The sequence below is a fragment of the Macaca nemestrina genome, chromosome 14, assembly GCF_043159975.1.
Source record: "Macaca nemestrina isolate mMacNem1 chromosome 14, mMacNem.hap1, whole genome shotgun sequence".
In the NCBI taxonomy this organism is placed as follows: Eukaryota; Metazoa; Chordata; class Mammalia; order Primates; family Cercopithecidae; genus Macaca; species Macaca nemestrina.
Window position 1 is genome coordinate 118,473,319 of NC_092138.1, and position 26,464 is coordinate 118,499,782.

The following is a 26,464-nucleotide window of genomic DNA, read 5'->3' on the forward strand; positions in this document are numbered from 1 at the left end:
GAAGAGGATTCAGCAGTTTCACTTTTAGCTGCAAATGCAAAAAACTGAAAGCAGGAGCTCAAGTACATCCTTATCCATCCGTGTTCGTAGCAGCCACATTCAGAATAACCAGAAGAGGGAAGCAACCTGGGGCCCATCCACAGACGAATGGAAACAAAATATGTCCATCCTGCAACGGAACGTCATCCAGCCTCAGAAAGGAAGGACGTTCAGACACAGGCTATGGCACAGATAGACCCTCACGACATGCCGAGTGGAAGACGCCAGACGCAAATGGGCGGATACTATATGATTCCACGTCTACGAGGTACCTAGGACAGGTCAATTCATAGAGGCAGAAAGTGGAACAGTGGCCACCAGGGCTAGAGGGAGGGGAGGGGAGATAACTATTGGCTCAGAGTCGTCGTTGTTGTTGTTGTTTTGAGATGGAGTCTTGCTCTGTCGCCCAGGCTGGAGTGCAGTGGCGTGATCGCGGCTCACGGCAAGCTCCGCCTCCCGGGTTCACGCCATTCTCCTGCCTCAGCCTCCCAAGTAGCTGGGCTACAGGCGCCCGCCACCACGCCCGGCTAATTATTTTTATTTTTAATAGAGACGGGGTTTCACCATGTTAGCCAGGATGGTCTCGATCTCCTGACCTCGTGATCTGCCCGTCTCGGCCTCCCAAAGTGCTGGGATTCCAGGCGTGAGCCACCGCGCCCGGCTGGTACGGTGTCTTTGTTTGGGATGATACCGAGTTCTGGAAAGAGGTGGTGGTGATGGATATATGATATAGTGAGTGTGCTAATGCCACTGAACTGCACACTTAAAAACGGTTAAAATGGTCAATTTCGTGTTATGTATGTTTTACCACAAAAAAGGAAGAAAAAAACCGACACAGCAAGTAGCTACTTTGTGGTGATAACAAATATACACCAATATGATGAGTAAAAACACCTACATGATGAATAAAAAACAAAAGTAAAAACAAACACAACTGGTAAATAAAGTAAATATACAGGACAAAAGGAAACAAGGGTCAAAGGGAAGAAACAGACTAGTTATACAGGAACTACACAGGGCTACACGGGAACTACATGGGGCTACACGGGAACTACACGAGGCAACATGGGAACTCCAGAGGGGCCACAGAGGGACTACAGTGGGGTTACAAGGGGCTACATGGGGTTACACAGGAACTACACGGGGCTACATGGGAACTACACAGGGCAACACGGGGCTACACAGGGCTACACAGGAACTACACGGGGCTACATGGGAACTACAGAGGGGCTACAGAGGGACTACAGTGGGGCTACAGAGGGCTACACGGGGCTACACAGGAACTACATGGGGCAACATGGGAACTACAGCAGGGCTACACAGAGGGACTACAGTGGGGCTATACAGGAGCTACATGGGGTTACACAGGAGCTACACGGGGCTACATGGGAACTACAGAGGGGCCACAGAGGGACTACAGTGGGATTACACAGGAGTTACACGGGGTTACACAGGAACTACACGGGGCTACACAGGAACTACACGGGGCTACATGGGAACTACACGGGGTTACATGGGAACTACACGGGGCTACACAGGAACTACACGGGGCTACATGGGAACTACACGGGGCTACATGGGAACTACAGAGGGGCCACAGAGGGACTACAGTGGGATTACACAGGAGTTACACGGGGCTACACAGGAACTACACGGGGCTACACAGGAACTACACGGGGCTACATGGGAACTACACGGGGCTACATGGGAACTACATGGGGCTACATGGGAACTACAGAGGGGCCACAGAAGGACTACAGTGGGATTACACAGGAGTTACACGGGGTTACACAGGAACTACACGGGGTTACACAGGAACTACACGGGGTTACACAGGAACTACACGGGGTTACACAGGAACTACACGGGGCTACATGGGAACTACAGAGGGGCCACAGAGGGACTACACGGGGCTCCACAGGGCTACACGGCGATACACAGGAGCTACACAGGACTGACGGCGAACTTCTCGAGGGCAACAATGGAGCCAAAAGGCAGCGGAGGGTTTTCAAAGTTCTGTGGAGCTGCTGGTACAAACCCAGCAACACTCTCCTTCAAGAAAGAGGAAACAGAGCTTTTTAGAAAGGAAAAATGGCCCCGATTAAAGAACAAGGAAAATTCATTAACAAGAAGGAGTCCGTCGTTTCCCAGAGGAAGGTCTGCCATGCAATAAACGGTCCACACATCATCAACACTGAAAGACGTCGAGTCCATAAAGGAAACATGATCATGTCTAATGCGCAGAATTAAGAAAAACAGCATCGTGTTAACATTCTGGAAGATGACAGCAGGTAAGAAAGATAAATGGACCCTGCAAACAGAATCCAACAGCACATTAAAGCGATAACTCACCATGGTCGAGTGAGTTTCATCCCAGGGATTCGGGGGGTTCAACATGTGCAAGTCAGAATGTGTGATTCATCACATAAACAGAATTAAAAACAAAAACGACATGATCATTTCAATAGAGGCATAAAAAGCATTTGATTGATAAAATCTAGCATTGCTTTATGATAAAAATCCTCACCCAACTAGGCATGGAAGGAACATACCTCAAAATAATAAAAGCCATATATGACACGCCTGCAGCCAACATCATAGTCAACGGGGAAAAGCGGAAAACAGCCCCCCTGAGCGCTGGAACGAGAGAAGGCTGCCCTCCCCTCACCCTCCCGCCCTCACAACGTAGTGCTCAAAGTCCTGACCAGCACTCCCAGGGAAGAGAGAGAAAGAGAGGGCATCCAAATGGGAAAACAGGAAGTCAAACTATCTCTGTTTGCCAATGTTGTGACTGTATACCTCGAACACCCTAAAGGCTCCTCCAAGACTCCTTGATTTGACAAATGAATTCAGTCAAGTCTCAGGTTACAAAATCAATGTGCACAAATCAGTAGCACAACGACCAAGCTGAGAAGGAAACCAAGAACTCAGGCCGGGCGCGGTGGCTCACGCCTGTAATCCCAGCACTTTGGGAGGCCCACGGGGGTGGCTCACTTGAGGTCGGGAGTTTGAGACCAGCCTGGATAACATGGTGAAACCCCGTCTCTACTAAAAATACAAAAATTAGCCTGGGTGTGGTGGCGGGCGCCTGTAATCCCAGCTATCCCGGAGGCTGAGGCAGGAGAATGGCGTGAACCCGGGAGGTGGAGGTTGCAGTGAGCCGAGATGGCGCCACTGCACTCCAGCCTGGGCGACAGGGCGAGACTCCGTCTCAAAAAAATAAAAGTAAATAAATAAATATGTGGAAAAAAAAAACTCAATCCCTTTTATAATATCTGCACAATGACAACACACACACACACACACACACACACACACACACACACACACACACCAAACCTACGAATGTACTTAACCAAGGAGGTGAAAGACCTCTACAAGGAGAACTACAAAATGCTGCTGAAAGAAATCATGAATGACACAAACAAATGGAAATACATCCCATGCTCAAGAATTGGAGGAATCAATATTGTGAAATAACCAAACTGCCCAAAGCAATCTACAGATTAAGTGCAATTCCTATCAAAGTACCAACATCGCTTTTCACAGAATTAGAAAAAACAATCCTAAAATTTGTATGAAACCAATAGAGAGCCTGAATAGCCAAAGCAGTTCTAAGGAAAAAGAACGAACCTAGGCCGGGCGAAGTGGCTCACACCCAGCACTCTGGGAGGCTGAGGCGGGTGGATCACAAGGTCAGGAGTTCGAGACCAGCCCAGCCAACACGGTGAAACTCCATCTTTACTAAAATACAAAAAATTAGCCGGGCGTGGTGGCAGGGGCCTGTAGTCCCAGCTCCTCCGGAGGCTGAGGCAGGGGAAATCCCTTGAACCCAGGAGGTGGGGGTTCCAGTGAGCCGAGATTGTGCCACTGCACTCCAGCCTGGCGACAGAGTGAGACTCTGTCTCAAAAAAACCCCCAAAAACAAAACACAAATCTGGAGGCATCACATTACCCAACTTCAAATTACACTTGTGATGGTTTCTACTGAGTGTCAACTGGATTGGATTGAAAGATGCAAAGTACTGATCCTGGGTGTGTCTGTGAGGGTGCTGCCAAAGGGGATCTACATTTCATAGAGTCCATGGACTGGGAGAGGCAGACCCGCCCTCAGTAGGCACCATCTAATCTGCGGCCAGCACGGCCAGAATAAAGCAGGCAGGAGAAGATGGAAGAGCCAACTTGCTGAGTCTTCCGGCCCCATCTTTCTCCCGTGCTGGGTGCTTCCTGTCCTCGAACATCAGACTCCAAAGTCCCTCAGCTTTTGGACTCTTACACGTACACCAGTGGTTTGCCAGAGGCCCTTGGGCCTTTGGCCACAGACTGAAGGCTGCACTGCCAGCTTCCCAACTTTTGAGATTTTGGGACTCGGACTGATCCACCACTGGCTTCCTGGCTCTTCAACTTGCAGACGGCCTATTGTGAGGCTTCACCTTGTGATCCTGGGAGTCAACTCTCCTTAGTAAACTTCCTTTCATGGGCCGGGCACAGTGGCTCACGCCTGTCATCCCAGCACTTTGGGAGGCCAAGGCGGGCAGATCATGAGGTCAGGAGATCGAGACCATCCTGGCTAACACGGTGAAACCCCGTCTCTACTAAAAATACAAAAAGTTAGCCGGGCGTGGCGGCGGGTGCCTGTAGTCCCAGCTACTCGGGAGGCTGAGGCAGGAGAATGGCGTGAACCCGGGAGGCGGAGCTTGCAGTGAGCCGAGATCACGCCACTGCACTCCAGCCTGGGCGACAGAGCGAGACTCCGCCTCAAAAAAAATAAAATAAAATAAACTTCCTTTCATATGCACATCTATCCTATCAGTTCTGTCCCTCTAGAGAACCCTGACTGACACTACAAGGCTCTGTGTTTGGATGTGTCCCCGCCCAAATCTCATCTTGAAATGCAAGCCTCAGTGTTGGAGGTGCAGCCTGGCGGGAGGTGACTGGAGTGATTGGATCACGGGGAATGATTTCTCAGGAGTGGTTTAGCACCATCCCCCTTGGTCCTTTCCTTGCCTGGTCGTTTAAAAGTGCGCAGCGCGTCCCCTCTTGCTGTCTCGCTCCTGCCTTCACCATGTGACATGCAAGCTCCTGCTTTGCCTTCTGCCAGGACTGGAAGTTTCCAGAGGCTCCCCAGAAGCAGATGCCAGTGACATGGTTCCTGTACAGCCTCCAGAACCATGAGCCAACCGAACTTCTTTTAAGTTACCCAGTCCCAGGTATTTCTTTTTTTCTTTTTTTTGAGCTCTGTCGCCCACGCTGGAGTACAGTGCAGTGACATGATCTCAGCTCACTGCAACCTCTGTCTCCCAGGTTCAAGTGATTCTCCTGCCTCAGCTTCCCGAGTAGCTGGGACTACAGGTGCCCACCACCAAGCCTGACAAATTTTTTTTTTTTTTTTTAAGATGGAGTCTTGCTCTGTCACCAGGCTGGAGTGCGGTGGCATGATCTCGGCTCACAACAATCTCCACTTCCCAGGTTTAAGCAATTCCCCTGCCTCAGCCTCCTGAGTAGCTGGGACTACAGGCACGCGCCACCACGCCCAGCTAATTTTTTGTATTTTAGTAGAGACGGGGTTTCACCATGTTGGTCAGGCTGGTCTTGAACTCCCAACCTCAGGTGATCCACCCGCCTCAGCCTCTCAAAGTCCTAGGATTACAGGCGTGAGCCACTGCACCTGGCCTCAGGTATTCCTTTATAGCAATGTGAGAATGGACTAACACAGTGTAGTTACCAAAAGAGCATAGTACTGATATAAAAGTAGATACATAGACCAATGGGATGGAATAGAGAATCCAGAAATAAAACCAAATACTTACAATCAACTGATCTTTTCAAAGTCTAAATAAACATAAATTGGAGAAAAAGACACCCTATCAAATAACTGGTGCTGAGAAAACTGGCTGGCCACGTGTAGGAGAAAGAAACTGGATCCCTATCTCTCACCATATACAAAAACCAACTCAAGATGGATGAAAGACTTAAATCTAAGACCTGAACCATAAACATTCTAGAAGGAAATCGAGGAAAGCTCTTCTGCACATTGGCTTAAGCAAACAGTTTTGACTAGAACCACAAAAGCAAATGCAACAAAAAGAAAAATAAATAAATGCGACCTAATTCAACTAAAAAGCTTCTGCACAGCAAAAGAAATAATCATCAGAGAAAACAAACAGCCCACAGAATGGGCGAAAATATTCGCAAACTATGCATCTTACGAAGAGGTAATATCAAGTATCTACAAGGAACTCAAACCAATCAGCAAAAAAAAAAAAAAAAAACAAAGAATCCCATCAAAAAGTGGGCAAATGACATGTGAATAGACATTTCTCAAAAGAAGATATACAAATAGCCAGCAAACGTGAAAAAGCGTTCAACATCACGAATCATCAGGGAAATGCAAATTAAAACCACAATGAGATGCCACCTTGCCCTATAGCCAGAATAGACATTATTAAAATGTAAAAAAGACCAGTGCGGTGGCTCACACCTTAATCCCAGCACTTTGGGAAGCCAAAGCGGGTGGAGCACAAGGTCAGGAGTTCGAGACCAGCCCGCCCAACATGGTGAAACCCGGTCTCTGCTAAAAAGACAAAAAATTAGCCAGGCGTGGTGGCAGGTGTCTGTAGTCCCAGCTACTCAGAAGGCTGAGGCAGAATAATCACTTGAACCTGGGAGGTGGACGTTGGAGTGAGCCAAGATCGCGCCATTGCACTCCAGCCTGGTGACAGAGCTAGACTTTATCTCAAAATAAAATAAATAAATAAATAAATAAATAAATAAATAAATAAATAAAAAAAAATAGGCCGGGCGCGGTGGCTCAAGCCTGTAATCCCAGCACTTTGGGAGGCCGAGACGCGCGGATCACGAGGTCAGGAGATCGAGACCATCCTGGCTAACATGATGAAACCCCGTCTCTACTAAAAAATACAAAAAACTAGCTGGGCGCGGTGGCGGGCGCCTGTAGTCCCAACTACTCGGGAGGCTGAGGCAGGAGAATGGCGTGAACCCGGGAGGCGGAGCTTGCAGTGAGCTGAGATCCGGCCACTGCACTCCAGCCTGGGCGGCAGAGCGAGACTCCGTTTCAAAAAAATAAATAAATAAAAAAAAAATAAATAAATAAATAAAAATAATTAGTACAACATCTATGAAAACAGCATGGAGATTTCTCAAAGAATTAAAAGCAGATCTACCACGTGCTCCAGCAGTCCCACTACTGAGTATCTACCCAAAGGAAAATAAGTTAGTATATCAGAAAGACAATTGCACACATATGTTTATCACAGCACAAGTCACAATTGCAAAGATATGGAACTAACCTAAGTATCCATCAACCAACGAGTGGATAAAAAAATGTGGTCTATATACACCATGGAATACTACTCAGCCATAAAAAAGAACAAAATAATGTCTCCACAGAAACCTGAATGGATCTGGAGGCCATTACTCTAAGTAACTCAGGAATGGAAAACCAAATACTGTATGTTCTCACTTACAAGTGGGAACTAACCTATGGGTACACAAAGGCATGCAGAGTGATATAATGGACACTGAAGGCTCAGAAGTGGGGAGGGCAGGAGGAGGAGTAAGGGATAAAAAGCGACATATTGGGTACAATATATACTATTTGGGTGACAGTGCAGTGACATATCAGACTTTATCATTATACAATTCATCCATGCAACCAAATGCCACTTGTACCCCAAAAGCTATTGAAATATATGAAACATAAATCGATGTAAGATCCCTGACTTAACTGTAACTTTAAATACTGGTAACTCAAATATACGTGTTAACATTTCTCGGCCATGCGCGGTGGCTCATGCCTGCAATCCCAGCACTTTGGCAGGCCGAGGCAGGTGGATTACTTGAGGTCAGGAGATTGACACCAGCCTGGCCAACATGGCGCAACCTCATCTCTACTAAAAATACAAACATTAGCTGGGTGTGGTGTGGGGTGCCTGTAGTTCCAGCTACTCGGGAGGCTGAGGCAGAATTGCTTGAACCTGGGAGGTGGAGATTGCAGTGAGCCAAGATAGTGCCACTGTACTCCAGCCTGGGTGACAAAGTGAGACTCTGTCTTAAAAAAAAAAAAAATTCTAGGGCAATCCCTACAAAGAAAAGAAATAAATCCATAGCAAAATATGCATATTTTAAGAAAACAAGGAAAGCAACAGCAATAGAATTTATAGCTTTCAAACTGACTGAAGGAAACATAGAATGAAGGTAAAAAAGCTAAAAGCATGAAAAAAAGAAGAGGAAAAAGAATAGAAAAAGTTGTACAAATAGAAAGCACAAATTAAGATAGTACGACTAAACCCAAATTCTATCAATAATTATAATAAATGTAAAAGGACTAAACTAATAAGTTAAAAAGCAAAGACTCAGACTAGATTTAAAAAAAAAATCCAGCTAGAAACAGTTTGCAAGAAATACACCTACTATATAAAAGAAGTTTGAAAGTAAAAGGATGAAAAAGTGCTCTACCAGTACTAACCAAAGAATAATGGAGAAATGGTATTAATGTTAAAATATATATATACACACCCCCCGCCCACACACACATATATATATATATATTTTTTTTTTGAGACGGAGTCTCGCTCTGTCACCCAGGCTGGAGTGCAGTGGCTGGATCTCAGCTCACTGCAAGCTCCACCTCCCGGGTTTACGCCATTCTCCTGCCTTAGCCTCCCGAGTAGCTGGGACTACAGGCGCCCGCCACCTCGCCCGGCTAGTTTTTTTTTTTTTTTTGTATTTTTTAGTGGAGACAGGGTTTCACTGTGTTAGCCAGGATGGTCTCGATCTCCTGACCTTGTGATCCACCTATCTCGGCCTCCCAAAGTGCTGGGATTACAGGCTTGAGCTACCGCGCCCAGCCAGTTAAAATATATATATATATATATATATATTTTTTGAGACGGAGTCTTGCTCTGTCGCCCAGGCTGGAGTGCAGTGGCGCGATCTCGGCTCACTGCAAGCTCCGCCTCCTGGGTTTACGCCATTCTCCTGCCTCAGCCTCCTGAGTAGCTGGGACTACAGGCGCCCGCCACTGCGCCCGGCTAATTTTTTGTATTTTTAGTAGAGACGGGGTTTCACCGTGGTCTCGATCTCCTGACCTTGTGATCCGCCCGCCTCGGCCTCCCAAAGTGCTGGGATTACAGGCGTGAGCCACCGTGCCCGGCCTAAAATATATTTTATAGCAAAGAGCATTACTGGAGTCAAAGAGGTTTACCTCATAATTATAAAAGATTTCACACAATAGAAAGATATAATAATTCTAATAATAATATGTATATGCACCTACTAACATAACTTTAAAACTTATAAAGCAAACACTGACATAATTGCGTGGAAAATTTGATGAATGCACCATCACAGGAAACTTCAGTATGGCTCTCTTGGTAGAATCAGGCAGAAAAGCAAATAGGATAAAGATGATTTAGGCTGGGCGTGGTGACTCACGCCTGTAATCCCAGCACTTTAGGAGGCTGAGGTGGGCAGATCACAAGGTCAGGAGTTCAAGACCAGCCTGGCCAATATGGTGAAACTCCATCTCTACTAAAAAGACAAAAATTAGACAGGTATGGTGGTGTGCATCTGTAGTCCCAGCTACTTGGGAGGCTGAGGCAGGAGAATTGCTTGAACCGGGCAGGTGGATGTTGCAGTGAGCCAAGATGGTGCCACTGCACTCCAGCCTGGGCAACAGAGTGAGACTCCGTCTCAAAAAAAAAAAAAAAAAAAAAAAAAAAGAATCATCTACTTGGCTATGAAGCAAATCAAGAAATTTCCAAAACTGGAAACATACAGATTATGTTCCTAAAGTTAGGTTAGAAATCATTTTTAAAAAGATAACTAAAAGCCCCAAGATCCAAGCTTTCTTTTTTTTTTTTTTTTTTTTTTTTTTGAGACGGAGTCTCGCTCTGTCGCCTGGGCTGGAGCGCAGTGGCCGGATCTCAGCTCACTGCAAGCTCCGCCTCCCGGGTTTACGCCATTCTCCTGCCTCAGCCTCCTGTGTAGCTGGGACTACAGGCGCCCGCCACCTCGCCCGGCTAGTTTTTTTTTGTATTTTTTTAGTAGAGACGGGGTTTCACCGTGTTCGCCAGGATGGTCTCGATCTCCTGACCTCGTGATCCGCCCGTCTCGGCCTCCCAAAGTGCTGGGATTACAGGCTTGAGCCACTGCGCCCGGCCGACCCAAGCTTTCTAAAATTAAAAAACAGTCTTCTAAAGAATGAAGTCAAATAAGTAATCATAATTGATATTCAAACGTTATTAGAACTAAAAACAATGAAAACACTCTATATCAAAACTGATAAAACGCAGTGAAAACAATACTTTGAGAAAAATTTATGCCCTGAAATATTTATATCATTAAAATATAAGAGCCTGAATATTAAAGAACTAAGCGACATCACTTGGAAACAAACCCAAGAAAGCAAAAGGAAGGAAATTATAAAGATAAGATTAGAAATTGATGAGATAGACAACAAAAACGCAACAGAAAGACTCAACAAAGCCAAATACTGGTTATTTTAAAAGGCAGTAAGTTGGCTGGGCGCGGTGGCTCAAGCCTGTAATCCCAGCACTTAGGGAGGCCGAGACGGGCGGATCACGAGGTCAGGAGATCGAGACCATCCTGGCTAACATGGTGAAACCCCGTCTCTACTAAAAATACAAAAAAATTAGCCGGGCGAGGTGGCGGGCGCCTGTAGTCCCAGCTACTCGGGAGGCTGAGGCAGGAGAATGGCGTGAACCCGGGAGGCGGAGCTTGCAGTGAGCTGAGATCCGGCCACTGCACTCCAGCCTGGGAGACAGAGCGAGACTCTGTCTCAAAAAAAAAAAAAAAAAAAAGAAAGAAAACACCAGGCCGGGAAGCCTCATGGGAGGTGAGCCAGTTGCAGGAGCAGGTAATTTAAACATTACTCAGTTGCAGAAAAAAGACGGAAAACTTCCCAACGTATATATGAGGCCAGAAAAAAGAGAAAGGAAAATTTTATGTCAGATGTACCCATGAAGACGGATACAAGCTTCCCAAACAAAATCACAGACCAAGCCAGGAGTGGTGCCACATGCTTACAGTCCTAGCTATTGTAGTCTCAGTGAGGTGAGAGGATCACTTGAGCGCAGGAGTTCGAGGCCAGCCTGGGTAACACAGCAAGACGCCACTTCAAAAGGAAAAATCACAGACCAGGCTGGGTGCGGTGGCTCACACCTGTAATCCCAGCACTTTGGGAGGCTGAGGAGGACGGATCACCTGAGGTTGGGAGTTTGAGACCAGCCTGGCCGACATGGCAAAACTCCGTCTCTACTAAAAATACAAACATTAGCCAGGTGTGGTGGTGCACACCTGTAATCCCATCTACTTGGGAGGCTGAGGCAGGAGAATCGCTTGAACCCGGGAGGTAGAGGCTGCAGTGAGCTGAGATCATGCCACTGCACTCCAGCCTGGGCAATGGAGCAAGACTCTGTCTCAAAAAAAAAAAAAAAAAAAAAATCACAGACCAAAGTCCACAATGTATTAAGAAGGGCAATATGCGGGACCAAGTTGAATTTAACCCAGGAAAGAAAGATTAGTCCCAAATTCAAAAAGTTAGTAATGTCATTCATCACATTTACAGATTAAAGGATAAACAAGCCTATGGGCATCTCCATAGCTGCCGGGAAAGCATTTAGGTAGGTGGATTCAATATTCATTCACAACAAAAACTTACAGCAAATGTGGAATCACGGGGGAACTGCCTCAGCATGGTACAGAATATCGAGCAACCACTGTATTTCATGTTAAAACTTTCCTTTCTGAATCAGAAACAACACAAGGATGGCTACCATCACCATTTCTATTCAACACTGTCTTGGAGATCTGGACTAACGAAATAAGGAAGGAGGCCGGGCGCGGTGGCTCATGCCTGTAATCCCAGCACTTTGGGAGGCCGAGGCGGGCGGATCACAAGGTCAGGAGATCGAGATCATCCTGGCTAACACGGTGAAACCCTGACTCTACTAAAAATAGAAAAATTAGACTGGCATGGTGGCGGGTGCCTGTAGTCCCAGCTACTCGGGAGGCTGAGTCAGGAGAATGGCATCAACCCGGAAGGCGGAGCTTGCAGTGAGCCGAGATCACACCACTGTACTCCAGCCCGGGCCACAGAACCAGACTCCGTCTCAAAAAAAAACCAAAAAAAACCCAAAAAAAACCAAACAGAAATAAGGAAGGAAAGATATAAGGACTGAAAAGGAAGAAATAAAACCCTCATAGTTTGCAGATGATGTGTACAAAGAGAACTCCAGGCCGGGCGCGGTGGCTCAAGCCTGTAATCCCAGCACTTTGGGAGGCCGAGATGGGGGGATCACGAGGTCAGGAGATCGAGACCATCCTGGCTAACATGGTGAAACCCCGTCTCTACTAAAAAATACAAAAAACTAGCTGGGCGAGGTGGCGGGCGCCTGTAGTCCCAGCTACTCGGGCGGCTGAGGCAGGAGAATGGTCTAAAAAAAAAAAAAAAAAAAAAAAAAAAAAAAGTTTGACTGCAATGTTTGGAAGCAGCAAATACTTGTTCCCTCAGAATCTGTGCTTCTACCGGTTCCCAATGAAGGGTATCCCATGGCAATATTTTGAATAATTTTGCAAGATCTCACCATGGACTACTGTATTTTTTTTTTTTTTTTTTTTGAGACGGAGTCTTGCTCTGTCGCCCAGGCTGGAGTGCAGTGGCACGATCTCAGCTCACTGCAAGCTCTGCCTCCCGGGTTCACGCCATTCTCCTGCCTCAGCCTACCGAGTAGCTGGGACTACAGGCGCCCGCCACCGTGTCCGGCTAGTTTTTTGTATTTTTAGTAGAGACGGGGTTTCACCGTGTTAGCCAGGATGATCTCAATCTCCTGACCTTGTGATCCACCTGCCTCGGCCTCCCAAAGTGTTGGGATTACAGGCGTGAGCCACCGCGCCCGGCCTATATCCTCTTTACTACTGGAAACTAGGCCCTTAGTGTCTCTAAATCTAATAGTATTAGAGAACCAATTCCAGAAGTCCCAGAGCCAGTACAGAGAACTCATCTGTAAGACCTTCCTCTGCAACAACTTCCGGCACCAAAATTTGTCAGTTGGGCTGATCTAGAGAAGCGAACCAGTGGGAGATAGAAGAGATTTACTATCGAGAACTGACTTCCGTGCTTGCAGTGGCTGACGCGACGCGTCTCAGAAGATTGTGAGTGGCGCGGAACTTCGCTGGCACATTTCCTGTCCACTTCAGTGTCTGTGGAGGTGGCCAAGGGCTGATGCCCCTGCACTTTCTGGAAGCCTCAGGTTTGCTTTTGAAGACTCTGACTGCTCTGACCTCACTCATGCACAGATACACACTCGGCTTTTCAGGTCACACTTTTGGGAACAATCACTTATTCTTAGCATCTTTTGCCATCTGGACAGGATGAAAGTTTCCCAAATCATCAAGTCCTAGTTCCTTTTTGTTTTTGTTTTTGTTTTTTTTTGAGACGGAGTCTTGCTCTGTGCCCCAGGCTGGAGTGCAGTGGCCGGATCTCAGCTCACTGCAAGCTCCGTCTCCCGGGTTCCCGCCATTCTCCTGCCTCAGCCTCCCGAGTAGCTGGGACTACAGGCACCCGCCACCTCGCCCGGCTAGTTTTTTGTATTGTTTTAGTAGAGACGGGGTTTCACGGTGTTAGCCAGGATGGTCTCGATCTCCTGACCTTGTGATCCGCCTGCCTTGGCCTCCCAAAGTGCTGGGATTACAGGCTTGACCCACTGCGCCCGGCCTCCTTTTTGTTTAAGAGTGCTCCCCTCAGTCCCTCCCCTTCTGCTCACATTCTGCCATAAGCAGCAAGAAGAGACTAAGCTGCATCTTCCACAGTCTGGAGATCTCCTCCGCTGAATATCCAGGTCTATGCTCACATTTCACCATAAGCAGCAGGAACAGGCCAGGCTGCATCTTCCACTGCCTGGAGATCTCCTCAGCTGAACACCCAGGTTCACCTGACAAAGTCTCTGTCCGACAGCAGGACACAGCCCCATGGCGTCTCCCGCCACCGCCTAGCAGGGGCCTGTCTCCCTCCACTTTGTCAGGACGTGCTCCTCACATCCTCTGGGCTCTCACCCGGAGTGCTTTCTTTCCGTTTTCTTTTTAAAAAATGTTTGTAAGTTTATTAGTAAGGCTCCTTTCGAAAGGTATATGGAAAATGAAACTCAAGATATAATCCTTACATGAAACAATTAACTCATCTCTCCAGGAGTCTTAGTAGAAAACACGTGATTTGGAAAGATCCTGCAGGGCGCGGTGGCTCACGCCTGGAATCCCAGCACTTTGGGAGGCTGAGGTGGGCAGATCGCCTGAGGTCAGGAATTCGAGACCAGCCTGGCCAACATGGAGAAACCCTATCTCTACTGCAGATACAAAAATTAGCTGGATGTAGTGGTGAGCGCCTGTAATCCCCGCTACTCAGGAGGCTGAGACAGGAGAATCGCTTGAACCTGGGAGGAGAAGCTTGCAGTGAGCCCAGGTAGCACCACTGCACTCCGGACACCTGGGCAACAGAGCGAGGCTTTGTCTCAAAAAAAAAAAAAAAAAGAAGGCCGGGCGCGGTGGCTCACGCCTGGAATCCCAGCACTTTGGGAGGCCGAGGCAGGCGAATCACGAGGTCAGGAGATCAAGACCATCCTGGCTAACACGGTGAAACCCCACCTTCTATTAAAAATACAAAAAAATTAGCCAGGTGAGGTGGCGGCGCCTGTAGTCCCAGCTACTCGGGAGGCTGAGGCAGAAGAAGGGCGTGAACCCGGGAGGCGGAGCTTGCAGTGAGCCGAGATCCTGCCACTGCACTCCAGCCTGGGTGACAGAGCGAGACTCCGTCTCAAAAAAAAAAAAAAAAAAAAAGAAAAAGGAAAAGAACACGAAAGCTCTATGGCTTCCCTTCTGAAAAGATGTTCTCTCCAGAAAATGCCTGAAGCTATGTCTGCATCTGTGAGATCGTTACAGCTGTGAGTCAGGTGGTCACAAACGGGAACACCTGTCTAGGATGTTCACATAAGCAGACAGTCCAGAAAACAAATGAGGGTGAAAATAAAGCTGTACTACTTGTAGAGAAAGTCCTAAAAATACAGAATTCACTAAGAGCTTGGAGCAGAAGACCTAGGAGATAAAAACCAGTGAAAAGTAATTAGAAAAATTCTTCACTCTTTGATCGGGACCATCCTGGCTAACATGGTGAAACCCCGTCTCTACTAAAAATACAAAAAACTAGCTGGGCATGGTGGTGGGCGCCTGTGGTCCCAGCTACTCGGGAGGCTGAGGCAGGAGAATGGTGTGAACCCGGGAGGTGGAGCTTGCAGTGAGCCGAGATCGTGCCACTGCACTACAGCCTGGGCAACAGAGCAAGGCTCTGTCTCCAAAAAAAAAAAAAAAAAAAAAAAAAATTCACTTCTTACTGAAGGAAAGAGAATAAAAGTAATTAGAAAAAACATATGGGTAAGATTACCCATAACTAGTATTTAAACAAATCGAGGGTTCAAGATGGATTCCGCCTCTCCATGAAGAATAAATACCAACTAACCCCACTTCTTACTCCCCTAAGGGAGAAACCTGGTCAATCTGGCTTTGGTCTGACACCCTCACACTGTTGTGGCTTAGGTCTAACCATCTCGGCTCCGTCTGTTTCAGCTGCATTTGCCAGCATCCCGCTCCTATTTCCTAACCTTCGACACTTTTAATGTCCGTATTTCTACAGTCTGTTTCAAGGCTCTCTAGGCCTTTCCTGTTGTGATCCTCAGAACTCTTCCACCCTCTACTCATTACCTGATTCTAAAACTACTTCCGCATTTTTTAGCTGTGTGTTACACCAGCACCCCACTCCTGGTACCACAATCCATTTTTTTTTTTTTCTATTTTTTTGAGACAGAGTCTTGCCCTGTCACCTAGGCTGGAGTGCAGTGGCGCGATCTCCACTCACTGCTGCAACCTCTGCCTCCCGGATTCAAGCAATTCGCTGCCTCAGCCTCCCGAGTAGCTGGGATTACAGGCACCTGCCACCATGCCTGGCTAATTTTTGTGCTTTTAGCAGAGACAGGGTTTCACCATCTTGGCCAGGCTGGTCTTGAACTCCTGATTTCGTGATCCACCTGCCTCGGCCTCCCAAAGTGCAAGGATTAAGGTGTGAGCCACCGCGCCCGGCCTCCATATTATTTTTCTAATGCTGCTGTCACAATTTACTAAAAGCTTAGCAGCTTAAAACATAGTTCTGTGGAAGTCCAGAAATCTGGTGGACTCGACCAGGTTCTCTGCTTAGGGTCTCATGGCTGAAATCACAGTGTTAGTGGCCGGGATCTTCTTAGGAGACTCTGGGGAAGAACCTGCTTCTGGGCTTGGTCAGGTGTTGGTAGAATCTGGCTGCTTGTGGCTGTTGGACTGAGGTTTCCTTGTGTGACCTCCTCCATCTTCAAGCCAACAATGAGACGTCGAATCCTTCCTGTGCTTTGAATCTCCCTGTCTTCTGCGTTCCATTCCTGTTTTTGTTTTTTGTTTTTTTTTCCTGAGACGGAGTCTCGCTCTGTCGCCCAGGCTGGAGTGCAGTGGCTCCATCTCGGCTCACTGCAAGCTCCTCCTCCTAGGTTCATGCCATTCTCCTGCCTCAGCCTCCCAAGTAGCTGGGACTACAGGCGCCCACCACCACACCTGGATAATTTTTTTTAATTTTTAGTAGAGACGGGGTTTCACCGTGTTAGCCAGGATGGTCTTAATCTCCTGACCTCGTGATCCGCCTGCATCGGCCTCCCAAAGTGCTGGGTTTATAGGCGTGAGCCGCCGTGCCTGGCTTTTTTTTTTTTTTTTTTTTTTTTTTTGAGATGGAGTCTTGCTCTGTCAGCCAGGCTGGAGTATAGTGGTGCAATCTTGACTCACTGCAACCTCTCCCTCTGGGGTTGAAGCAATTCTCTTGCCTCAGCCTCCTGAGTAGCTGGGATTACAGGCACCTGCCACCACGCCCGGCTAATTTTTGTATTTTTAGTAGAGATGGGGTTTCACCATGTTGGCCAGGCTGGTCTCGAACTCCTGGCCTCCAGTGACCTCTCAGAACAGAAAGTACAAACAGCTGTGGAACTTGCCTCCTGGGTTCCTGCCATTCTCCCGCCTCAGCCTCCCAAAGTGCTGGGTTTATAGGCATAAGCCACTGCACCCGGCCCCGTTTCTGCTCTTAAGGGCTCAAGTGATTACCTTGGGCCCACCCAAATAAGATAGACTCTATTTTAAGGTCAACTGATTAGCAGTGTCAATTCCATCTGTAAATTCCTTTTGTAGGGCAATGAGGGCTGAGGCTGGGACCATCTCAGCCACTTGGCCCCCAACCGCTCCATCCTTGGCCACCCCGTCCTGTTCTCAGAGCTTGCCTGGCACAGCTGGCAGCCGTGGATGAGCTGGAGGTGGGAGTTTGGTGCTGGGGGTGGGAACACCTGTGCTAGGGGCAGCCGCACCTTAGGAGGATCCCAAGACCCTCCCCGAAGGCTCACCTCGGCCGCCCTGCGGTGGTCGTCACCGTTGCCCAGCATGTGTGCGTCCACACCCAGACAGCGGAGGCTCCGTGCCAGCCCCTGCAGCATGTTGTCACACACCACGCGGAAGGCCCTGGCCGGGACCTGAGGGGCGGCGCCCTCAGCCACAGCAGCCACAGGGACCTGCGGTGAAGCCCTGGTCAGCAGTCCCACGGTCACCCCACCCAGCCCCTCACAGCCTCAGAGAGCGAGGGCCCTGAGGCTGTGTGGCCAGCTCTGTCTCTGTTTTATCTTCAGAAGAGGAGCACTGTGTGTGCTGTGCATAAAACAGCAGAAATGCAGACAACACGCAACAAAACCATCCCCGGGGGGCTCCGGTGCCGGTGCTGGGGGGTCTCCACGTGTGTGTTGGGGTGGCGTGAGTGCCCTACAGAGGGTGGGGATCACGGGGAGGGGGCTAGAGAGAGGGGTGGGGATCACGAGGAGGGGGCTAGACAGGGGGGTGGGGATCACGGGGAGGGGGCTAGACAGGGGGATCGGGGGGGGCTAGACAGGGGGGTGGGGATCACGGGGAGGGGGCTAGACAGGGGGGTGGGGATCACGGGGAGGGGGCTAGACAGGGGGGTGGGGATCACGGGGAGGGGGCTAGACAGGGGGATCGGGGGGGGCTAGACAGGGGGGTGGGGATCACGGGGAGGGGGCTAGACAGGGGGATCGGGGGGGGGCTAGACAGGGGGGTGGGGATCACGGGGAGGGGGCTAGACAGGGGGTGGGGATCACGGGGAGGGGGCTAGACAGGGGGGTGGGGATCACGGGGAGGGGGCTAGACAGGGGGATCGGGGGGGGCTAGACAGGGGGGTGGGGATCACGGGGAGGGGGCTAGACGGGGGTGGGGATCACAAGGAGGGGGCTAGACAGGGGGGTGGGGATCACGGGGAGGGGGCTAGACGGGGGGTGGGGATCACGGGGAGGGGTATATAGAGAGGGGTGGGGATCACAGGGAGGGGGCTAGACAGAGGGTTGGGATCACGGGGAGGGGGCTAGACAGGGGGGTGAGGATCACGGGGAGGGGGCTGGACAGAGGGGTGGGATCACAGGGAGGGGGCTAGACAGGGGGTGGGGATCACGGGGAGGGGTATATAGAGAGGGGTGGGGATCACAGGGAGGGGGCTGGACAGAGGGGTGGGGATTGGGGGGAGGGGGCTAGATGCTGCCTTGGGCCATGGGAGGAGGTTGCCAGGCCCAGTGTCAGGAGGGGACTGGGGCACTCAGGGGCACGGCTGCCTCCTGAGCAGTGGCCCCCCAGGCAAGGGCAGCCCCCATGACAGTCATGCAGGCAGTTCACCAGGACTTTGCTCCCCTCTCACTCCAGGGGCCGGGGGTCCAGTGTGGAGGAGCGGGGCCCCCTCCACACACTCTGACCCAGTGGCCTTGTCTCTGTGCAGGTCCTTGGTTTATGGACAGGGACCTCCTTCCCCAAGAATCCTGACAAACGGACCCTGCGGGGTTTCACCCACCTGCCTGGGTGCGGCTGAGGCTGATGCTTTCTGCAAGCCGGGTGGCTTCTGAGCCCCTGGTCTCTCTGTGTGCCTGGGCCTCCGGCTCCCGGCCAGGTCCTCCGACAGGTGGAAGCAGGCAGGCTCTCTGCACAGGGCTTGGTGCACCTCCAGCAGGCAGTAGGCATCAGCAGCTGTGTGGGGAGTCGGCCTCAGCCTCCTGGGGCAGAGGGCGGGAGGGCCGTGGGGCGTGAGGAGGGGTCAGTCCCACCTATCACCCCACACACCTGCATAGATGAGCTGCTCCTCACAGAGCGGCCGCCGGTCCCAGTTGGACAGCTGCTGCGTCTTGTCCAGGGCTGTGCCCAGCACCTGCTGCACCAGGAGGCTCAGGCCCCTCAGCCCCTTGGCCCTGTCTGTGCCTGAGGTTGGCATGTTTGTCACCCGCATCTGCTAAGACAGTGCCCTGCAGGGTGATGCGTCTGGCCCTGGAGGGAGCACAGCTCACCGCACCCACTCACACTGGCTCTGTGGGACTCTGGAGGAGGCCCCGCCCCCCTCCACCGACAGGAAGAAGGAGGGACACATCCGAGGGCAGGCTCCACGTGGGGGTTGCAGGCTGCAAGTACTGCACACCGGGGCCAGCTCTGGGTTCACACCTTCACCTCCAGGGGCTCCCTCCCGGAGCTCCTCCAAGTGGAACCCGGGGCTCAGGTCCGAGGAAAGGTGCCCTCGCACCAGATAAGGGCCCCACAGGGGCTCAGGGATGCCCGCGCCAGGAGGCTCTGCTCCCTCCCTGGGGACGCCAGATCCACCTCTGCCAGGCTCTGCTCGGGGGTCCTGGTGACTAAGGCTGAGCTGACAGGAATCCGGCAGGAGAAGCCCAGGGCCACTGGGAAGGTGTGGAGGGGCCCCAAGCAGCCCTCAAAACCCAGGCCCACTCGACGTCATGTGAGCGGCTCAGTGGGTGCCCACCTGTCTGTGCACCAGCAGCAGGTCCACACCACCCAGAATCTGCTTCTCCACATGGGCCAGGGCGGGGCAGGATGCGCCCAGGTTCTGCAGGTCCCCCACCATCCCGTAGCCTGTGGGCGGGAACCATCATGGGGGGGGCACCTGCAGGCGGGGACAGCACTGTCCCCGGACCCCAGGGTGCACCCAGCACCCTCCCCGGGGCGCACAGAGGGAAGGGTCAGGCAGAGGTGGGGGCTGCTTCTCTTCTGCACTGGGCAGGGGGCCCCAGGGCTTCACTCACCCAGCTTGGTGATAGAGGGGTCCGAGAGGAGCTGGGCCACCAGCCGGGAGAAGGCCTGGGCTCCCTGCCCTGTTGGTGGCTGCGAGAGTGCCAGGACGTCCAGAAGGAACACGCGGCCCTCCACGGCCACCTGCAGGAGTGACGGCCGAGGCCGGCCCCCAGCAACGAACACAGGTGTCCACTCCAGGTCTATACCAACTACTTGGTGGGGCTGTGGGCAGAAAGGGGCAGATGTGACCGTCAGGGCCAACTCGGCTCTGCAGCGACGGCAGCCTGGAGGGTCTGAGCAGCAATGTGAGCCTGGGCTTCAGGGAGACGCCCCTGCACCCCTGCATGCTTGTAGGGCTTGGGCTGTTGGGGGGCACTAAGACCAGTGCCCCAGCTGCCCCTTGCTTTCTGTGGCTGGACCAGAGAGGGAGGCCTGGCCTAGTGCCAAAGGCAGTGCTCATGTCAGGATGCACCCACGTCTCGTGCCCCATCTGTAAAACGGGGATCCCACGGCACCTTCCACAGGCTGGCAGGAGTGGGTAAATGCCAACACCCAGTGCCCAGCACCTAGCACCCAGCATCCCGGAGTCTCAGCAACACAGTGCGGGGAATGGCTGCCCTCACAGCAGCCCTGGGGCACCTGGCGGGCCCACGCCCAGAGGCCTTGCCTCTCTCCGAATGCCATGCTCCTGATGCTCCTCCAATGCCTGGCAGGGGGATCCCACCACCGGGCGCTGCCCTAGCAGCCGAGGGGCTCACCTGCAGGAGTGCACCCTCATATCTGGTCAGGTCTTCCCACGAGGCCAGGAGGTGGATGTTCTCCCTGGGGATGGGCAGCTGGTAGTAACGGTCCTTCACGTCCTTCACCTCCAGCCTCGAGTCAGCCTCAGCTGCCCTGGGAGGGGCAGAGCTGGTAGCGCCCCCATGTCCCTGGTCCCCCACTCACTCTGACCTCGGAGCAGGAGGGGAGCGTTTGGTGGGGGCATCTCGGGTCGTGGCTCCTCCTCCCACGCCGGCTCAGTCCAGCCCAGCGTGACCCCTGCTCCTGCCTCTCCTCCCAGTGGCTGCCCTCCCAGACCATAGGGCAGCCTGCTCCTCAGGGTCCCGCGTGGGTCGGGCTGGCCATGGATCTGGCTGCAGAGTCTGTGGGCTGGCAGCAGAGTAGGAGGGCTGGGCCCTGCTGTCTTGTGTGCTCTGTGTACAGCTGTGCTCTTTGTTTTGTCTTGATTTCTAATTCTCAAGCCACTGGCGTGCAGATTGGTGAGCTGTCGTCCCAAGGGTAAGGGCCATCCTGGGCGGAACCCACCCCTAGCTGGGGTCACCTGGCGGAGCTCACCTCCCCTGGAGACTGAGCTGGCGGAGTTCCAAAGCCACCGCAGCCGGCAGCCGCTCCTCGGGCAGTGAGAGGCCCATGGCACACCGGGCGGCCGTGACTGGGTCACCGTGGGAGACCAGCAGCTGAGACAGCTGCTCCTGAAGCCACGGGCTCTGCCCCACCAGGCCCTGTGGGGAGGGTGGCCGTGAGGATGGAGACGGGACGTTGCTGTGCCACAGGGCTCTGCCCCGAGGGACCCCCATAGACCCCGACCTTGCAGACTGGCTCTTAGCACTCGGGGAGGAGGGGCAGCCGTCTACCCCAGGCCTGCAGTGCCTGTCCTGCCTGAGGTCAAGGTTCCACAGGACCAAAGCGGCTGAGATAGAGGTGCTGAGGCAAAGGCTGTCCACCCCAGTATAGCCCTGGCTGGCCCTCCGGGTCTCCAAGCCTGAGGTGAAGGCTGCCCACCTCCGCTCAGCCCTGGCTGGCCCCTCCTGGCCTCCAAGCCTCCGCCGGCCCTCCTGCTCTCACCAGGCATCTGCCCCCACCCCGGGTCCCAGGAACCCGGGCGTGTTTTCTGGAGCACCTGCCCAGCCTGCCCCATCTCCACACTCCTCCTCTTGCCGGGGGAGACCCTCTGCCCCTTCCCTTCCTCCTCACTGTGTGGGGTTTGACTGGCAGGGCTTAGGAGGCTATTGGGCACCCATTCACCCACGGCCCAAGAGCAGACAGAGGGGTGCCCTCCGGGTGGCAGTGACCAAGGGGATCCCGAGAATCCTCATCCTCACCGGGGTGAGCTCTCTCCCACCCCTGCAGCCAGCCGCCTGTGGCAGCGCCCAGCCCAGGAGCAGAGGCACCCACAGGCCTGCAGGACCCTCGGCCCCCACCAGGAAATGCAGGGCCCAGCACGAGCGAGGGTCTCCCTCTCTGCACGGTCCCGGAGTCCATGGGTCCAGGATGGCCTTGGGTGTCAGGCGGGAAGGGAGGGGACCCGCCCGGGAGGCTGAGCTCCTGCACGACCTCCCGCCCCACGGCCTCGAGGAGGGTCCGCCTGCCCCGCTGGCTTCAGGCCCAGCAGCCCGAGGCTGCTTCCCCGGCGTGGGTTCCCACGTGGACGACAATATGTGGAAGCCGCCCGCATTCTTCAGGACGTCCGCTGCCCTTCCGGCCGGCTCCATGCTGGCACCGGCGGGGGGGCCCGGCCTTCCTCCTTCCGGCCTCACCCAGGCGCCCCGTACCTCTCTGGTGACTCTCAGCCCCCGCCCAGCCCCACAGGCAGCTCCGCTGGGCCGGTTCGGGTGGCACGGATGCTGCCGTCCGCCTGGAACGAGGCCCAGCAGGCTCCACCGATGCCCTCAGCTCCTGCTCAGGCCTCCGGGGCCTGGGGACCCCGCACCCGCCTGCCAGGCACGTGCCCCAACACGGGGTCGGGGTCAGCAGCCCCCGTGAAGGCCTCAGCTCTGCCTGCTGTTTTCAGGAGGCTCCGGGCCTGTGCCCCCAGGACAGCTGCCCAGGCAAGAGCACGAACTCACCCGCACGTGGTCAGCCCAGTTTTCCTGAGACAGGCTCTTCTGCAAAAGCAAACGGGAAGGGACAGTTGCCAGGCAGCTCCAGAGGCTGAACAGGGGCCTGGTGGGAGTTTTCCTCGACCCCTGGCAGGGTACATCCTTGTCAGAGCCCAGGTGCTCACCCACCGTGGTGCCACAGCCCAGAGCCAGGGCCCCACGGCCTCCCCTTCACCCAGGCCTGGCCCAGCTCGCCCAGCTCTGGGGTGAGAAGCAGCTCCTGCTTGGGACATCGGTGCAAACCCACAGTGCGCAGTGAGTATCCCAGGCCAAAGTCTGTGGCTCAGGCCATGGCTGGCCGCCCTCAGGACCCCTTCCTGCTCACGAACCTCCACAAACCGCTTGTGGCACAGGTGCCGCAGGGCCGCCAGGCGCTGCCACATGGCCGCATTGGGACACAGCGCTGAAAGGAAAGGCCAGCTCAGCACTGCGGGCTCAGGGCAGCCTCACCACGGCCTCCTTCTGGGGCAGGCAGGAGACGGGCAGGGGGGCCGAGCCTGCCTCTTCACCACCCTCCACCTCTGCCCCAGACCTCACCCCCTCCCCACCGCTTGGGCCTCTGCTGGGGTCCACCCCACTCAGCCTGGGGGTCCCGCCGGCCCCAGGCTCTCCCTTGCATGTGTGCGGCGGGCCCTTTCATCTGGGCCTCCCTCTGGGGCCTCCCTGTCTTTCCTCAGGGAGGTTCCTTCCTGGCGCTGGCATCTGCGTGTGTGCCCTGCCCTTCTCTCACTGGCAGGGAGAACCTCGTGGACAGAGCCGGATGCTCACTGTGGGTCCCGTGACTGGAGCTCCATGAGCGGCAGGGGCCCGAGGCCCACGCACGTCCACAGTCTCCGTCAGCCTCCCCTCCATACTCCACCCCAGAGCCTGAGGGGGCCCCGGGGAAGGCACCACGGTCTGGCCGAGCCCCTTCCCCCGAGGGCGTGGCAGCCAGTGGTGCTAACGGGCTGGCCAGTCCTCAGCGGGATGCCGACCGTTCAGCGCCCCGCCCACCCCCGCCCAGAATGCAGCCATGGGGAGCCGGGTGACCATCTGTCCTGAGGCCCCTGCCTGGCTCTGGCCCAACTTCACTGAGGGTCCCTGTGACACACACTCTCAAGACACGTGGTGCCCTTGCCAGCACTTGCCTCCAACACCTGGGAGCACCCTGTGGTGGGGACCCCATCTGCAGGCTACAGTGGGGGTCTGTGCGGTTTACAGCAAGGCCAGGGACAAGGGCTAACCAGGGAGACCAGCTTCCTGGAACACAGCCACCAGGGCACAAACTTCCAGCAGGGGCCTCGCCCAGGAATCTGCCACCTGCCCTGGGTCCAAGGGGGGATGAGGGCACCCGCCTCCCACCTTCCTCCTTCCCGGAAACGAGGCCTCTGCTACCCTCGTGCACTGGACACCCCAGGGGCCGCCACCTCTTTAAACCACGTGGCACCTCTGGGTAGCACCTACACAAAGCCCAATATACTTCTGAGAAAGGAGAAAGGAGGAAGGAAGGAGGAAGGAGAAAGGGAGGAAGGAGGAAGGAGAAAGGGAGAAAGGAAGGAAGAAGGAGAAAGGAGACAGGGAGAAAGGAAGGAGGAAGGGAGGAAGGAGAAAGGAGGAAGAGGGAAGGGAGAAAAGGAGGAAGGTGGAAGGAGAAAGGAGGAAGGAGGAAGGGAGAAAGAGAGGAAGGAGAAAGGAGGAAGGAGGAAGGAGAAAGGGAGGAAGGAGACAGGAGGAAGGAGAAAGGGAGGAAGGAGACAGGAGGAAGGAGGAAGGAGAAAGGGAGGAAGGAGGAAGGAGGAAGGGAGGAAGGAGGAAGGAGGAAGGGAGGAAGAGGGAAGGGAGGAAGGAGACAGGAGGAAGGAGGAAGGAGAAAGGGAGGAAGGAGGAAGGAGAAAGGGAGGAAGGAGGAAGGAGGAAGGAGAAAAGGAGGAAGGAGACAGGAGGAAGGAGAAAGGAGGAAGGAGGAAGGAGACAGGAGGAAGGAGACAGGAGGAAGGAGGAAGGAGAGAGGGAGGAAGGAAGAAGGAGAAAGGGAGGAAGGAGGAAGGAGGAATGGAGGAAGGAGAAAGGGAGGAAGGAGGAAGGAGAAAGGGAGGAAGGAGGAAGGAGGAAGGGAGGAAGGAGGAAGGGAGGAAGGAGGAAGGAGAAAGGAGGAAAGAGAAAGGAGGAAGGAGAAAGGAGGAAGGAGGAAGGACACAGGAGGAAGGAGGAAGGAGACAGGGGGAAGGAGGAAGGAGGAAGGGAGGAAGGGAGAAAGGGAGGAAGGAGGAAGGAGGAAGGGAGAAAGGGAGGAAGGAGGAAGGAGGAAGGGAGGAAGAGGGAAGGGAGGAAGGAGGAAGGAGGAAGGGAGGAAGAGGGAAGGGAGGAAGGAGGAAGGAGGAAGGAGGAAGGGAGAAAGGGAGGAAGGAGGAAGGGAGAAAGGGAGAAAGGGAGGAAGGAGGAAGGAGGAAGGGAGGAAGAGGGAAGGGAGAAAAGGAGGAAGGAGGAAGGGAGAAGTTACTCGGGGGCACAGCTGGGCAGCCCAGGTGTTGCTGCAAAGGCCCTTCCCTCAGGTCCAGACAGACGGGGGCAGCTTTCCTGACATTTCCATGCTTTTAGGCTTCATTTTGCCTGTGGGATACTGCGTCCAAAGGCTTCTGGATACAATACTGCATCGACAGAAGGGATTTGGGCTGTAACCATGCTGAGAACCTAGAAACACTGCAAAATCCAGATAAAACCCAAACTGCCAGCCAGGCACCAGCCTGCACCCTCCTGAGATTCAAGGGCCCCGTGGATGGGGCCTCAGTGCATCTTCCTGGCTCTTGCAGGGGGTCCTGGGAACAAAGGGGACCTGGCTTCCCTTGGTGTCCAATGACACAGGCAGGTGTGGCCATCAGCCTGTCCAGAGGGGTCTGGGAGGCGTGGCTGCGGAGTCCTGCGGACTTGGACTCAGCACTCACTCTCAGCTCTGCAGCCAGGCAGGAGGCAGGAAGCGCTCCCGGAGCCGCCTAGGTGGGCAGAGGAGCTCTCAGACCCGTGGGCTGCTCAGTGGCAGGGCCCAGGCCAGGCCCACCTTGCAGCCACTCTGGCATGAGCTGGGCAAGAGGCAGGGAGGGGCTCTTGGGGAAGGCTGGTCTTTGTTGGCACCTGAACAACAGGCAGCCCCAGTCACAGAACATGTCCCTGGCCACGCTTGGCGGCTCTCCCTGGCCTCCGGGGCAGAAATGCAGGGGGCCAGACTCACCCGGGGCTACGCCGTACCGCTCCTGCAGACGCAAGACCTGCCTGCTCAGCACCTTCGGACTCAGCTTCTCCAGGCTCAAGGAGGTCACCTCAGGGTACTGTCTGTGGGGAGAGAGAGACAC

At 53.6% G+C, this 26,464-nt stretch overlaps 1 protein-coding gene across 17 annotated transcripts in view; it reads right to left on the reverse strand.

Moving 5' to 3' along the window:
• The window catches only part of LOC105471989 (exonuclease 3'-5' domain containing 3), a 108,419-nt gene that overhangs the window by 19,394 nt on the left and 62,561 nt on the right, over nucleotides 1-26,464 (reverse strand). For 15 of the 17 annotated variants that reach the window (XR_011612928.1, XR_011612927.1, XM_071078681.1 and 12 more), the window contains 10 exons: nucleotides 26,344-26,444; nucleotides 23,468-23,541; nucleotides 23,106-23,144; nucleotides 21,595-21,761; nucleotides 21,018-21,153; nucleotides 20,271-20,481; nucleotides 19,991-20,100; nucleotides 19,303-19,465; nucleotides 19,037-19,209; nucleotides 17,538-17,702 (listed from right to left, as the gene is read on the reverse strand). Coding sequence is in view for 15 of the 17 variants with exons in the window: in XM_071078681.1 (XP_070934782.1) it covers nucleotides 17,538-17,702; nucleotides 19,037-19,209; nucleotides 19,303-19,465; nucleotides 19,991-20,100; nucleotides 20,271-20,481; nucleotides 21,018-21,153; nucleotides 21,595-21,761; nucleotides 23,106-23,144; nucleotides 23,468-23,541; nucleotides 26,344-26,444 (1,339 nt within the window). In the remaining 2 variants the exon portion in view is untranslated. The remainder of the gene's footprint in view (nucleotides 1-17,537; nucleotides 17,703-19,036; nucleotides 19,210-19,302; nucleotides 19,466-19,990; nucleotides 20,101-20,270; nucleotides 20,482-21,017; nucleotides 21,154-21,594; nucleotides 21,762-23,105; nucleotides 23,145-23,467; nucleotides 23,542-26,343; nucleotides 26,445-26,464) is intronic. The other 2 variants (XM_071078676.1, XM_071078674.1) reach the window with 2 other exon arrangements.